General features: G+C 49.3%; 1 protein-coding gene across 7 annotated transcripts in view; it reads right to left on the reverse strand.

Annotated features, from left to right (window-relative positions):
* The window catches only part of DYSF (dysferlin), a 185,343-nt gene that overhangs the window by 82,222 nt on the left and 88,036 nt on the right, over nucleotides 1-15,085 (reverse strand). For all 7 annotated transcript variants that reach the window (XM_082236251.1, XM_082236250.1, XM_082236247.1 and 4 more), the window contains 2 exons: nucleotides 5,892-5,985; nucleotides 4,560-4,637 (listed from right to left, as the gene is read on the reverse strand). In XM_082236251.1, the coding sequence (XP_082092377.1) occupies nucleotides 4,560-4,637; nucleotides 5,892-5,985 (172 nt within the window). The remainder of the gene's footprint in view (nucleotides 1-4,559; nucleotides 4,638-5,891; nucleotides 5,986-15,085) is intronic.

Raw genomic sequence — 15,085 nt, forward strand, 5'->3', positions numbered from 1 at the left:
GGTCTGGTGGACTTTGCAGAGACCTGGGTTCAAATCCCCACTCAGCCATGAAGTCACACTGCCTCTCACCCTAACCTACAGGGATGTTGTGGGGGATTAAATGAGGAGAGGGAGAGCTCTGACTGCCACCTGGAGCTCCTCAAAGAAAAAGGTGGGATATCAATGCAATTCATTGATTGATCAATGGTATAAATGCAGCCCAAGTTGCTACAGGGGAGGGCTGTGAGCAGCCAGGCCACTGTGAGGGTGAGAGTGGGGAGTTTGCCATGCCGTTCTCGGCAAGCCTAGCTTTGCAAATCCAGGAGGGAGACTACTGCAACTGCTTCACCCCTCCAAACAGCAGCTATCCACTCCTCAAAAGATTCCATCAACTGTGTCTCCAAAAAATTTTACACATCACTTGGGAAGAGAAGCCAACTAATGCCAGTGTACAGTGGTACCTCGGGTTAAGAACTTAATCCATTCTGAAGGCCTGTTCTTAACCTGAAACTTTTCTTAACCTGAGGTACCACTTTACCTAATGGGGCCTCCTGCTGCCGCCGCACGATTTCTGTTCTCATCCTGAAGCAAAGTTCTTAACCCGAGGTATTATTTCTGGGTTAGCGGAGTATGTAACCTGAAGCGTCTGTAACCTGAAGCGTCTCTAACTGTACTGGAAGAAGCAAAGATCACTAGTGTCGAAGCAATGATTCTTCAACATCATCTTCATTGGACTGGTCATGTTGTGCAGATGCCTCATTCTCATCTTCCAAAGCAACTACTCTATCCCGAACTTAAAAACTGAAAGGATTTTTTTTGTTGTTGTTTCAGCTACGGCAGACCAACACAGCTACCTACCTGTAATTAAAAACTGAAAGCTTAATGCTAGCGGTCAACAAAAGAGGTTTAAAGACTCTCTCAAGGCAAATCTAAAAAAGTGTAGCATAAACACCGACAATTGGGAAACACTGGCCTGCGAGTGCTCCAGTTGGAGAACAGCCTTTCCCAAAGGTGTTGTGGACTTCGAAGAAACTCGAATTCAGGACGCAAGGGAGAAATGTGCTAAGAGGAAGGCACGCTTGGCAAATCCACACCATGATCAACTCCCACCTGGAAACCTATGTCCCCACTGTGGAAGGACGTGTGGATCCAGAATTGGCCTCCAAAGTCACTTACGGACTCATTGTTAAAACCATGTTTATGGAAGACAATCTTACTTGGCTACGAGGGATCGCCAAAGAAGAAGAAGATCCTGTTTGTATGGCTCCAGTTTATCCAGCTGAAAGCATCTGAAGCCCCAAAGTGATCACACATGGGGCAGGGAGCTGAAACGGCCCACCTCACACCCCCCCTTTCACCCTATAGGTGTTGACCTGACCTCAAAACCCAGAACTCCCCTCTCCGCTGAGCGAACGCCAATGTTTGCAAAGCGTCCCTGCCCAGTTCAATTGAGAATCTGCAAAATATTCTCTGTGCAGGGAGACGGCAGCATCTTGGAGCAGATGAATGACATTTCCCCCACACGCAGCAAGCACCAGGAAACCTGCCATGTATTACTTTCTACAAACAGGCGTTTGTTCTTGTGAACAACATCTCGCACTGGGAGCCACAAAACACATTCGCTCACCATTTGCTTTAAAAACACACACACACACCAAAAAACCCACAATAACATCACTTTATTACCGTATTTTTCGCCCTATAGGACGCACTTTTTCCCCTCCAAAAATGAAGGGGAAATGTGTGTGCGCCCTATGGGGCGAATGCAGACTTTCGCTGAAGCTTGGAGAGCGAGAGGGGTCAGTGCGCACTGACTCCTCTCGCTCTCCAGGTTTCAGGAAGCTATCCGCAAGCCTTGCAAGCCCGGCGGGAGTTCCTGCGGGCTCGCAAGGCTTGCAGGCAGCATCCTGCAGCCCGAAGCACGGGGCACCCTCTAGAGGGTGCCCAGTGCTTCACGCAGGTGTCCGCAAGCCTTGCGAGCCCGGCAGGAGTTCCCGTGGGCTCGTAAGGCTTGCGGGCAGCAGCCTGCAGCCCACAAGCTCGGGGGACAGCGGGGAGGTGCAGCACCGCCATCCTTCTGTTCCCCGACCTGGTTTGGAGGCTGCCAGCCCCATAAGCTCGGGGGACAGGTATCCGCAAGCCTGGGGAGTCCGGAGGGACTTCCCGCCGGACTCCCTAGGCTTGCGGATAGTAGCCTGTTCTGGGGGCTGGGGTCAGGGGAAGCTTGGGCATCCCCCGCCCCAGCCCCGGGCCGGGGGGGGGAGTAAATTTTTCTCCCTTTATTTCCCCCCAAAAAAACTAGGTGCATCCTATGGGCAGGTGCGTCCTATAGGGCAAAAAATACAGTAATCTAGATTTCCAAGATAGCCTACAAAAGAGAACCACAGGGCAACAAAAATATCAGAAACAAAAGCAATTATCGTAGCAACAGTAAAAATGCAAAAAGCAGTAGAGAGAAAGCAGTTAAAGTGCCAGGCAATGTTTTTCTTTTATCTTTTTTGAAATGTCTAAAATGTGGCTCTCCAGGCAAACTGAGATCTGGCTTAATTTTTTATTTTTATTTTTTTTTATAAAAAAAACAGATTAGTTGAGAGAACTTTACTTTCACCAGTCTAAGAATACTGGAACATCAGCTCCACATGTCGTTTCCATCCAGGCACCTTTAGAGAAAACAACGATCCCTCACACACCTCCAACAGCCCCCGGTCTTTAAACTTCCAGCTCATTCCTGCACAGTTTTCATTAATTGCCCAGAAGGAGAGGAACCAAATGCCTTTCTTCACACAGAGCAGAGTTAGGGCTAATCCACAGATACCTTTCCTCCCACAGGCAGAGTCCGTGCTTTAAAGCTCCATGTCCGAGTGCCCTTTGTTTTGCTCTGAGATTTCGCTGTGAAAAGCTGCTCTCTAAAGCTCACTCGGAACAAACATCAAACCATGGAAAAGTCCAATTGATGTTTGCTCCAATGGAGCGCTAAAGAGAAGGTTTTCGCAGGGAAATCTCTGGAGGGGAAAAAACGAAAAACGCTTGGACACAGAGATTTTAAGTGTGGACTTGGACCTGAAAAGAGTGAGGCAAAAGTAAGACCCTGAAACAATGGAATTTAACTTCCATCATCAGACAACATGTGGAAATGGGCCAAGAAAACGCTCACATGCGACTAGGAAGTTTGGCAGGCTGCTTCCATTCCTACACAGATGGGAACTGGTCCATTCATCTGCCTTCCTTGGCAAAAGGTCCTCAAGACTGACACTTTTCGGGAAGCAAGGGGCCACAGTGCCCTTTGAGCACTAAGGAATGTCAGTATCACACAGGGTGCTGTGCCTGGTAGCACTTTGACCTACGTCTAAAATCCCTGGGGAGTCTTGTTAACCAACCAAATGCAACCTTCCATGCTCTGGGCTCCCAAATCTCTTTGCCCCGCCATCAAGAACGAATAAACAAACAAACAAAGCATCTAGATCAAGGGAAGTAATAGTGCCACTGTATTCTGCTCTGGTCAGACCTCACCTGGAGTACTGTGTCCAGTTCTGGGCACCACAGTTCAAGAAGGACACTGACAAACTGGAACGTGTCCAGAGGAGGGCAACCAAAATGGTCAAAGGCCTGCAAACGATGCCTTATGAGGAACGGCTAAGGGAGCTGGGCATGTTTAGCCTGGAGAAGAGGAGGTTAAGGGGTGAGATGATAGCCATGTTCAAATATATAAAAGGATGTCACATGGAGGAGGGAGAAAGGTTGTTTTCTGCTGCTCCAGAGAAGCGGACACGGAGCAATGGATCCAAACTACAAGAAAGAAGATTCCACCTAAACATGAGGAAGAACTTCCTGACAGTAAGAGCTGTTTGACAGTGGAATTTGCTGCCAAGGAGTGTGGTGGAGTCTCCTACTTTGGAGGTCTTTAAGCAGAGGCTTGACAACCATATGTCAGGAGTGCTCTGATGGTGTTTCCTGCTTGGCAGGGGGTTGGACTCGATGGCCCTTGTGGTCTCTTCCAACTCTATGATTCTATGATTCTATGAAACAACTTATCCACATGATGCTGACACAAACCCCCACATGTACACAATGCGAAATAATGAAAGATCACTGTCCCCCTTCTTTCTCCCATATATCTCTCCCCACAATAAGGATGCCATATTTCAAAAAGCGAAAATCTGGACACAAAGGTTCTTGAGCTTTTTTTGCAAAATATTTCCCCCCCCCCAAAAAAAAATGAGTTTTAAAGCTATTTTTTAGGAAATTTCAGCAAAACATTAACACTTTCATTATGGGCTGCCATACGCCAGGGTTTCTCCAGATATTTTAGAAAATTCCACCCGGATGACATTTTCAATGGATAAATCCGGGTTATGTTTGGGAAATCTTGGACACATGGCACCCCCCCCCAACCTCAAAATGCCTATGATAGCCGCGTCTCGCATGAAATGTAAATGACCTGTAGAAAGGACACTACGAATTGAAAACAGAGATAATATACGGACCTTAGTTATCCATGAAAATATTTCAATACAAACAAGTTAACAAATAAAATAAAGTAAAACCCCAAAGGAGCAATGCAATTTAGGAGGCCAGCTTACCTGAAAAGCTGTCCTTATCCATGGCTATCAGATCCCTCGCTTGATAGATATAACATCGCAGGTGGTACCTGTTCCCATCTTCAAGGGAAAGAGGGGGAATGAAAACAACAAATTATCCAAATTCATGCCGGAGCTTGAAAACCAAACTTGCAAGACACAGTTTCAGAATAGCATTCCGTTACAGCACACAAAGTGAATTACAAAACTTCACGACCTCCAAGGCAGGGTGATGCCATCATCGGTGCCAACTCCCTGGGGCCCTGGGTGCCCAAGCACCCACAAAATTCCCCATGAAGGGGCCAGACACCCACAAATCTCAGTGCCAGGGCCATACACACTGCAGGGCACCCACAGTCATGGGGCCAAGTTGGCACTCCTGATGCCCACGGAGGAGGAGATGTCTGTCAGTGCCACCTCAGGCAAACTGGTGTCCTTTGGATATTTTGGACTGCTCCAGTCATGGGGGGGGGAATGGGGTTTGGGGGCAAAAGGGGTCTTGTGGTAGGAGCTGTTGAAGCTTCCACACACCCCAACACACACACACACACCTATGGCTTGCCCACTCAAGTCCTCATTTCTTCAACAAATAAGCTGTGCCAGAACCGGGCCTGGCTGGTGGTGGGGGGCTTCATGGGGGAGACGCCAAGGGGAGGGGGAGAGGCTATGGGGAGGTGAACATAAGGCACAGTAAGAAGAGGAGTTTGGATTTGTAAGGATTCAACTTTATATGCCACTACTGATCCAAAATTGGAGCCCTGGTTTGTATACTGCAGGTGTGGGTTTCAGCAAAGGGGCACAAAGTCTCCTCACACAGTTTGGCGGCCAAAAACATGCACAGTCCCTGAGCACCAGGGTTATGCCATCCTAGTCAGATCTTCTGAGAACTGCAGGTTATTCCCTCTCTCTCTCTCTCTCTCTCTGGTGATTGCACACCCAGATTTTTTTTTAAGGGGCTGGTTTGCTACAATCATGAAAAATTTGCTTGTGTGATTGATTTGAGGAATTTTCTGAGCCCGGAGAGATCCCATCTCTCTTTTTGTCCAGCAGAAGCAGAACCCCTTCCCAGTTCCCATCAACATCCTCTTGCTCTAAGAAGCCCAATTACCGTATTTTTTGCTCTATAACACGCACCCGACCATAACACGTACCCGACCATAACACGCACGTAGTTTTTAGAGGAGGAATATCCATAGGCATGCCACCCATAGGCATTCCCTCCATAACACGCACAGACATTTCCCCTTACTTTTTAGGAGGAAAAAGGTGAGTGTTACAGTGCAAAAAATACGGTAGATGCATTTGGCAACAGAAGCAGACTGTGTGCGCTCTTACAATCAAAAATGCAGGAAATTGTGGGACGATTCACGCCAAAGTTGAGGGTTGACACCGATTTGCCATCATCACTCTTGTCGTCCGTCACTCCGCCCTGAAGAAGGAAATCAGTTCCATTATGAGCTGCAGCAGTTTTGAGATTTCGGGGTGATGAGAGGGTGGAGAGCCACTCCACCCGATGGCTAAATTTCCTGCAGGCGTAGAAAGCCAGCAGGTGGCTGCCTTCAGCCACCACACATGAACAATGGGAGTTGTAGTCCATCAAGAACTGGAGGACATCCCTGCTTTATGCTTTTTGATCATCCCCAGTGACATGGCTATCTCACTTTCAAAATAGCTGGGGCAACCAGCTACCCAATGGATAGACGGGGCAGAGAGAGTGTGTTTGGTTTTGTTTTGTTTTTCAGTGCCAGCCTAGGTCTGGGAAGGGATGAACTGGAAAAGTATTGCTTAATTCTAGCAATCATCTAATGAAGTGGCAACATGTACAACAAATGTGCAGAGTCTCATCATGCCACAACCTGCTATCAGTGACGGGGTTGCTCCAGCGCAACGCTTCATCACAATCGCCCAACACTTTATTCCTTCTTTCTTGAGCTGAGGCAACATGATAGAAGTTTTTAAAAATGACGCCTGGTGCAGAGAAAATGGACAGAGAAAGTTCCTTCTCCCTCTCCCACAACACTAGAATTCAGTGGGGACATCCCATGATGCTCCAGCCAACCCTTGCATTCTATGAGTGGCAAATAACTCATTGGCCCCGTAATGACATTCAACAGAGCAGAGTGCAACCATCTTCCAAGAGCTCATCCATTCAAGTCTACAGTTTCCAAGTCCATGTCCAAGTGTGCTTTTCCCCCCTGCCCAGTGTTTACTGCAGAATCAGTAAACTTTCAAGGTGGCCTCAAAACTACAACTAATCCAGAATGCAGCAGCTGGACTGGTGACTGGGAGCGGCCGCCGAGACCATATAACACCGGTCCTGAAAGACCTACACTGGCTCCCAGTAAGTTTCCGAGCACAATTCAAAGTGTTGGTGCTGACCTTGAAAGTCCTAAACAGCTTCAAAAGCCCAGTATCCCTGAAGGAGCATCTCCACCCCCATCGTTCAGCCCAGACACTGAGGTCCAGCTCCGAGGGCCTTCTGGCTGTTCCCTCACTGTGAGAAGGGCCTTCTCGGTGGGCCTTCTCGGTGATGGCGCCTGCCCTGTGGAACTCTGTCCAATCAGATGTCAAGGAAATAAACAACTGCCTAACTTTTAGAAGACATCTGAAGGCAGCCCTGTTTAGGGAAGTTTTTAATGTTTGATGTTTTATCGTGTTTTTAGTATTTTGTTGGGAGCCGCCCAGAGTGGCTGGGGAAACCCAGCCAGATGGGCGGGGTACAAATAATAAATTGTGATTATTGTGATTATTATGATTACAGGGCAGTTCAGGTTTTCCCGCAGACTCCTGTTTGTTACAATTCAGTGGTAAAGATTGGGTTCTCCTGGGGGAAGCACCAGGAGAAGAAGGAAAGAGAGGAAAATAGCTGTCAGATGCAGACCTGGAAATCCCAGACCTGTCCCTAGAGATGCAGAGTGTGAGATAAGCCCAGACCAGTTTGTCACTGTGGATACTGGGAGACTGGCTTAGGGGTTGCGTTGGGGGCAGAGTGAGGGCTGGAACTCTCCTTAACCCCCAACCCTGCCCATAAAACACGACAAGCCTTGAGCTAGCTCTGCTATAAACGGAGCTCAAAGAACTAGCTGTTAAACGTATTTTGCTAAGAATGTCGGCCAGTAAAGTTAATGGAGTATAACTTCTCTTAATGGTCCGCCCAGTGCCTTGAAACCCGGCTTGAAAGGCAGCCCACCCCAGTACCCTTTCTCTCCTTCTCCCGCTCCCCAAAGGCTCCTTTTATCGCCTGCTAATTGGGGCAATCAGGGTGAAATATTTGGCTGCAGGAAACAGGGGCTCCGTGTGATGATCCCGCTTCCTGGATTAACGCAACCCCCCAAACTTTCCATCTTTTCAAGTCTCAGATGTTTGGCAATGGCCTGGAAAACGGCAACCACTGTGCAATTCCCAGCCCCTCCGGGGGGGCCACTTGGTCCTAGAGAACATGTCAGGTGGTCCAGCTCTTTCCACCCAAAAAATCCCCCATCAGGAATAGACATTAGCGTGAGATTCCTGCAGAGGAAGCACAGGCTTTGCAGCTCCAACCATTCCTGATAATTGGGGGATGCTGAGATTTTGCTAACGCTGCCTTGAAAATATGTTTCTCCTTTTTGCTTGCTTTCCCTCAAATCTTTTTGCTGGCTGCCTATTTTCTGGAAGGAAGAACCAAGGAAGTCTCAAGAGCCTGCTGAAGGGATCCACGGTTGCTTGCGCAGGCTTTTCTGATCTAAAGCCCTTCCTGCCCCCTGAGGAAGATCTTGTTGAGCCAAAGGCACACACAGCCCTGTGGCACAGCGTGGCTGAGTTCTTCTCTTGCTCAAAGCAAGCCTGACTGGAGATTTTTATAGCAGAGTCAAGCTGGGTCACACGAGACCTGCTCTAGCCTATTGCTATTCAAGATGCTCTCCGTTTTGCCCGGTTGTTCACCCTGAGATCCCTTCCTTTGCCCAGAGATGGGTAGTGAAGCACCAAATAGCTCCCAACTCCCCCCAAGACATCATTCATGGCATGGATTCTTCCAGGATTCACTTCCGATAGAATCAGTCAACACGGGTGGCAGTGATCTGTCCCATCAAGCCCAGGGCTTCTCAACTGGGGGATTCAGATATCTCAGCTGCGAATCACCTGGGCATGCATGATTCAGCCCCCAGGATTACTAACAGGGTGAGGCAGAAGGAAAAAGCACCCTGGTTTCCCCCCACCGTTCCCAGATGCACTTTTCAGGCTCCAGTTGGCACCCTAACAGGCTTCCCCAGTGTCAGGGGACTGCCATCGGAACAGGGGAAGGAGGAAGGGGGCGTTTGGGATACAGAGAGCCTCCTACGCTTGTGAGGAGCACTCAGGGCTGATTTCCTTCAGAATGGATAGGTTGGATCTTCTTGCAGTCCATGGGACTCTCAAGAGTCTCCTCCAGCACCTCATTGCTCAGTCCTAACTCTGGATCCTTTATGAACTACAGTGGTACCTCGGTTTAAGAACAGTCTAGTTTACAAACTCCACAAAACTGGAAATAGTGTCCCGGTTTGAGAACTTTACCTCGGTCTAAGAATGGAATCCAAACAGTGGAAGGGCACCAGAGACAGGAGGCCTCATTAGGGAAAGTGCGCCTCAGTTTAAGAACGGTTTTGGTTTAAGAATGGACTTCCAGAACAGATTAAGTTCATAAACCGAGGTACCACTGTAGTTTAAAAAGCACAGATCCCAATGCCATTCCTTGGGAGACTAAACTTTCTCCTTCTTTCCCTTTGGAGAATGATCCATTTATTCCTGAGCTTTGCTTCCTGCAACTTAACCAATCTTGATCCACTCAAGGATTTGATCTGGAGGCTATTTTTGAGATTCCCATACCTGCCAAGGCACAACTGCGAGCCCCCTGACCTTAAAAAACACACCTCCTTGTTTCCACTGCTTGTGACTTGCTACAGACAAAAAGAAAAGAAAAGAAAAGAAACCTCAATAGGAAATGTATCTATATATAATATTTCCACCCCACCCTTCCTCCCATAGGAAGCCAGGGGGGCATTGATTTCATATTGGAGGGTCTGGCTGTTATTTTTGGTGCTAACTGCATGCTGGAAGTGAGAGAACTGACACATATTTACATGTGTTTACATGTGTGGACACGTTTCGGGAGGAAAGCAAAGGCAAGAACCCAAAACTGCCAAGAGTTGCCATTTCCCCATGGAATCCTGCAGGCAAACAGTAGCACAGAGTGGTTTTAAGGAACAAGGACATGGGCTGTGTGTTTTTTGTGTGGCTTTTTTTCCCCGGGATGGGGAATGAGATGCAAACTCAAAGCAAAGCCCTTGGCTGCGTCCCAAAGGTCAAGATGCACTTTTGAATTGGAAGCCCAGGAGTGCTTGGAAAAAAGGCTCCCAAAACCTATAAAATCTGGCAAAACCATTTAGCAAAGTATTCGGCGAAGAGCCTTGGAACCACAGGGACAGAACCCACTAATCCCAAGCTATGAAGAGCTTGGAGGGGATCCAGGATGACCTACTGCACTTGAGAATTCAGGACTGGGCCCCAACCCTCCCAGAGTCGGCCTCGCGCCATGAGGTCTGGCCGCCGAGCCAGGATGGGGGCCTGAGTCACCTGCTGAGCTGTGTGCACAGGGGATAATGTGCAGCCCAGCAAGGCAACGCTCAGGAAAGGGAGCAGTCATGCTCAGACTAGGAAGCAGCAAATTGTGGGGCTGGAAGGGACCCCAGTTCAAGCTATGGTTTTCCCAGTAGTGATGTATGGAAGCAAGAGCTGGACCATAAAGAAAGCTGATCGCCGAAGAATGGATGCTTTTGAACTATGGTGCTGGAGGAGACTCTTGAGAGTCCCATGGACTGCAAGGAGATCCAACCTCTCCATTCTTAAGGAAATCAGTCCTGAGTGCTCACTGGAAGGACAGATCCTGAAGCTGAGGCTCCAAGACTTTGGCCACCTCATGAGAAGAGAAGACTCCCTGGAAAAGACACTGGTGCTGGGAAAGATGGAGGGCACAAGGAGAAGGGGACGATGGAGGACAAGATGGTGGGACAGTGTTCTCGAAGCGACCAGCATGAGTTTGACCAAACTGCGGGAGGCAGTGGAAGACAGGAGGGCCTGGCGTGCTCTGGTCCAGGGGGTCATGAAGAGGCGGACACGACTAAATGACTAAACAACAACAAAAGTGACCAAAGTGTCATCTAGTCCAACCCCCTGAAATGCAGGAGACTCAACTAAAGCATCCATGACAGAAATGAGGGTCGGGCAGTGAAGTGACCCATTTTGCCGGCAACACTAAATTGGTCACGGTCATTGAAACAAAACGGAATGCAGATTGCAAAGAGCTGCGTAAGGACTTCCACAAAGAAGTTATTGGGCATCCAATGGCAAATATAATTCCCTGTCAACAAGTGTAAAGGAATGCATGTCGGAATGCAAACAGTATCGATGCCACATCCATGCTCATGGGGTCTGAACTGGGAGTGACCGACCAGGAACCAGACCTCGGAGTCCTAGCAGATACCTGAATGAAGAGGTTAACCCATGGGTAGGCAAACTAAGACCCGGGGGCCGGATCTGGCCCAATCGCCTTCTCAATCCGGCCTGCGGACGGTCCAGGAAGCAGCATGTTTTTACATGAGTAGGGTGTGTCCTTTTAATTAAAATGCATCTCTTGGTTATTTGTGGGCCATAGGAATTTGTTCATTATTTTTTTCAAAATATAGTCCAGCCCCCCACAAGGTCTGAGGGACAATGGACCGGACCCCTGCTGAAAAGGTTTGCTGACCCCTGGGTTAACCCAATGTTCAGCGGCTGTGAAAAAGGTGAATTCCATGACAGGGTTCATTAGGAAAGGAATTGAAAATAAGAGGAGCCAATAACACTCTGCCCTTATACAAATCTATGGTGCAGCCACATTTGGAAAACTGTGTCCCATTTTGGTCCTCGCCTCAAAAAGGATGGAGCTATAGAGTTGGAAAAGGACGATCAAATTAATCAAGGGGGGTGGAGCGAATTTCCTAGAAGATTGCAGCGTTTGGGACTCTTTAGTTTGGAGCAAAGGCGAGAAGACAGAAGTTTATGAAATTATGCCGGCACAGAGAAAGCAGATAAATAAAACTTTCTCTCCCTCTCTCTCAACACTTAAGACTTGCAGACATCCCATGAAATTGAAAGATTCGGAATAGATAAAAGGAACCCCTTCTTCATGCAGTTAAACTATGGAGCTCCCTGCCACTAGAGGCAGTGATGACCACCAATTTGGATGGCGTTAAAAAGAGGATTGGGCAAATTCCTGGAAGGGGAGAGGGCTACTGATGGGCTACTAGCCATGAAGGTTATGAGCTGCCACCACAATTGGAGGCAGCAATGAATCTCAGGTGCTGGAAACCGCTGGAGGGGAGAGCTGCTCTTGCACTCGGGTCCTACTTGAGGGTTCCTCATGAAGGCATCTGGTTGGCCCCTGTGAGAACAGGAGGCTGGAGGAGATGGGTCAGCTGTTTCTAGGCTTGTACGTTGTGTTCCTACTCTGGAGAAATTAAGATGGCTGGTGTGGCTGGAGAGCTAATTCACCCAACAAGGAGCCCAACCAAAGAACATTGGGGTTTTTTAAAGGAACTCCTGTGGTGGGGGAAAGGAGAGCTGGAACCAGGGAATACCCTCCAATTTTTCTCCACTGGAAATAAGGATGTTCTATTCCATTAGGGACGCGGGTGGCGCTGTGGGTTAAACCACAGAGCCTAGAACTTGCCGATCAGAAGGTCAGCGGTTCGAATCCCAGCGACGGGGTGAGCTCCCGTTGCTCGGTCCCTGCTCCTGCCAACTTAGCAGTTCGAAAGCACATCAAAATGCAAGTAGATAAATAGGTACTGCTCCAGCAGGAAGGTAAACGACGTTTCCATGCACTGCTCTGGTTCACCAGAAGCGGCTTAGTCCTGCTGGCCACATGACCCGGAAGCTGTACACCGGCTCCCTCGGCCAATAAAGCGAGATGAGCACCACAACCCCAAATCCAGCCACGACTGGACCTAATGGTCAGGGGTCCCTTTACCTTTATTCGATTATTATTATTATTATTATTATTATTATTATTATTATTATTATTATTATTATCATCATTCTTTCATTATTTATACCCTGCCCATCTGACTTGCCCAGCCACTCTGGGCAGCTTCCAACATATATAAAAACATAATAAAATGCTAAACATAAAAAAAAAACTTCCCTGCACAGGGAGGCCTTCAGAAATCTTCTAAAGGTTGTACAGTGGTACCTCGGGTTACATACGCTTCTGGTTAGAGACGCTTCAGGTTACAGACTCCGCTAACCCAGAAATAGTACCTTGGGTTAAGAACTTTGCTTCAGGATGAGAACAGAAATCACACGGCGACAGTGGGAGGCCCCATTAGCTAAAGTGGTGCTTCAGGTTAAGAACAGTTTCAGGTTAAGAACAGACCTCCGGAATGAATTAAGTTCTTAACCCGAGGTACCACTGTATAGTTAACTTATCTCCTTGGCTCAAGGGTCGCATAACCCTCCAATGAAAATAGGGACGCGGGTGGCGCTGTGGGCTAAAGCCTCAGCGCCTAGGGCTTGCCGATCGAAAGGTCGGCGGTTCGAATCCCCGCGGCGGGGTGCGCTCCCGCTGCTCGGTCCCAGCGCCTGCCAACCTAGCAGTTCGAAAGCACCCCCGGGGGCAAGTAGATAAATAGGTACCGCTTACCAGTGGGAAGGTAAACGGCGTTCCGTGTGCGGCTCTGGCTCGCCAGAGCAGCGTTGTCACGCTGGCCACGTGACCCGGAAGTGTCTCCGGACAGCGCTGGCCCCCGGCCAATAAATGTGAGATGGGCGCACAAACCCCAGAGTCTGGCAAGACTGGCCCGTCGGGCAGGGGTACCTTTACCTTTACCTAAGGAAAAGCGGGGTGGTTGGGGATCAAATCAGAAGCTAGGATGGCTTCTGTAAATCTGGAACTCTCCCTGGAAAATAGGGGCACTTGGAGGGTCTGCCAGGGTGTCGGGGGGGCAGGGGATGAGAAAAGGGGGGCAGCAGGATGTAAGGAGAAGCTGCTCGATCAGGTTGGTGGCCGATCGGGTTCAGCCTCCTGTCCTCACTGTGGCCAAACAGATGCCACTTCTGGGAAGCCCACAAGCAGGATTTGAGCCATGAGGGAGGTATTGAGGGTGGGGGGCAGCCAGGTTGGCAGGGGGGCAGCGGACATATGAACGCACACAGGCTGGAAGACAGAGCACGGCTTCTATTCCAGGATTCCCAAGGCGGAGAGTTTGGCAAAGGCGGGGGGGGAGTGCTATCCCCTCCAAAGGCCCCCCACCAGAGCCCTGCAGAAGCCTGTTTTTCGGCCCCCCAGCTGCCCTCACAGTAGCAGTCCTGGCTGCAGCCCCATCCTGTTTACAGCCTAATGAACATGAAACCAGAGCCGGGCCGCCGCGCTTGAAAGTCCCCCGTAAAACATCCCGGCTCAAACTGGCGCTTGAAAGGCAGCCGGACGAGACGGCGCTCCAGGCCCACCACCCCACCCCACCCTCCCGTCATTTCCTAACCTCTCCAAAGTTCACCTCCTGCTGGGGAGCTGAGAGCCAGGAGTGTCTCACATGCACAAAGACACACACAGGTTGCCCCGGCCGTTAGTTGGCGCGGCAAAGGCTTCCCACACAATGCAACGGATGCCGCCACCCAGATTGCGGGCTGTGCAATGCTCAAGGTTTATGGGGGGCCACCTGAGGCTACGGCAGCGACAGCACCTTGACTGGCAGCGCAGAGTCCGGCTAGTTTCCTAAATGCACAGAGGAAGCTGTACACAGAACCTTTTACACCAAGTTTGGAGTGAATAGAGGAGAGCAGCCCATGTCCTGATGCTGTTATTCAGATCTACGGTGCGCCCCCATTTGGAATAGGGGGCGCCGTTTTCTGGGCACCTCGCCTCCAAAAGGGTCCTGTCAAGTTGGAAAAGCCTCAAAACACGGAGCCAAAATAAGTATTTCTCCCATGAAAATAGGGGCATCCCATTCCATCATGATAATTTTACTCTGTGCAGCTTCCAGCCTACAGTCGTACCTTGGATCTCGAACGCCTTGGTACTCGGACGTTTTGTCTCCCAAACGTGGCAAACCCAGAAGTGAATGTTCAGGTTTGTGAGCTATTTTTGGAACCCAAACATCTAACGGAGCTTCCGATTGGCTGCAGTACCTTCCTGCAGCCAATCGGAAGCCGCGCTTTGGTTTCCAAACATTTTGGAAGTCGGACGGACTTCCGGAATGGATTCCGTTCAATTTCCAAGCTACGACTGTATATAAAAATATACTAAAACATTAACTTCCCTCTGCAGGGTTGCCTTCAGACAGGTCAGTTATCGCCATGCCCTACAACATTTCCCCAATCAAAATATGGACATCCTAAGGAAAGTTGGGATGCGGGTGGTGCTGTGGGTTAAACCACAGAGCCTAGGACTTGCCGATCCGAAGGTCGGCGGTTCGAATCCCCGCAACAGGGTGAGCTCCCATCGTTCGGTCCCTGCTCCTGCCAACCTAGCAGTTCGA

Source organism: Podarcis vaucheri (assembly GCF_965113315.1).
Source record: "Podarcis vaucheri genome assembly, chromosome: 9".
NCBI classification, from domain to species: Eukaryota; Metazoa; Chordata; class Lepidosauria; order Squamata; family Lacertidae; genus Podarcis; species Podarcis vaucheri.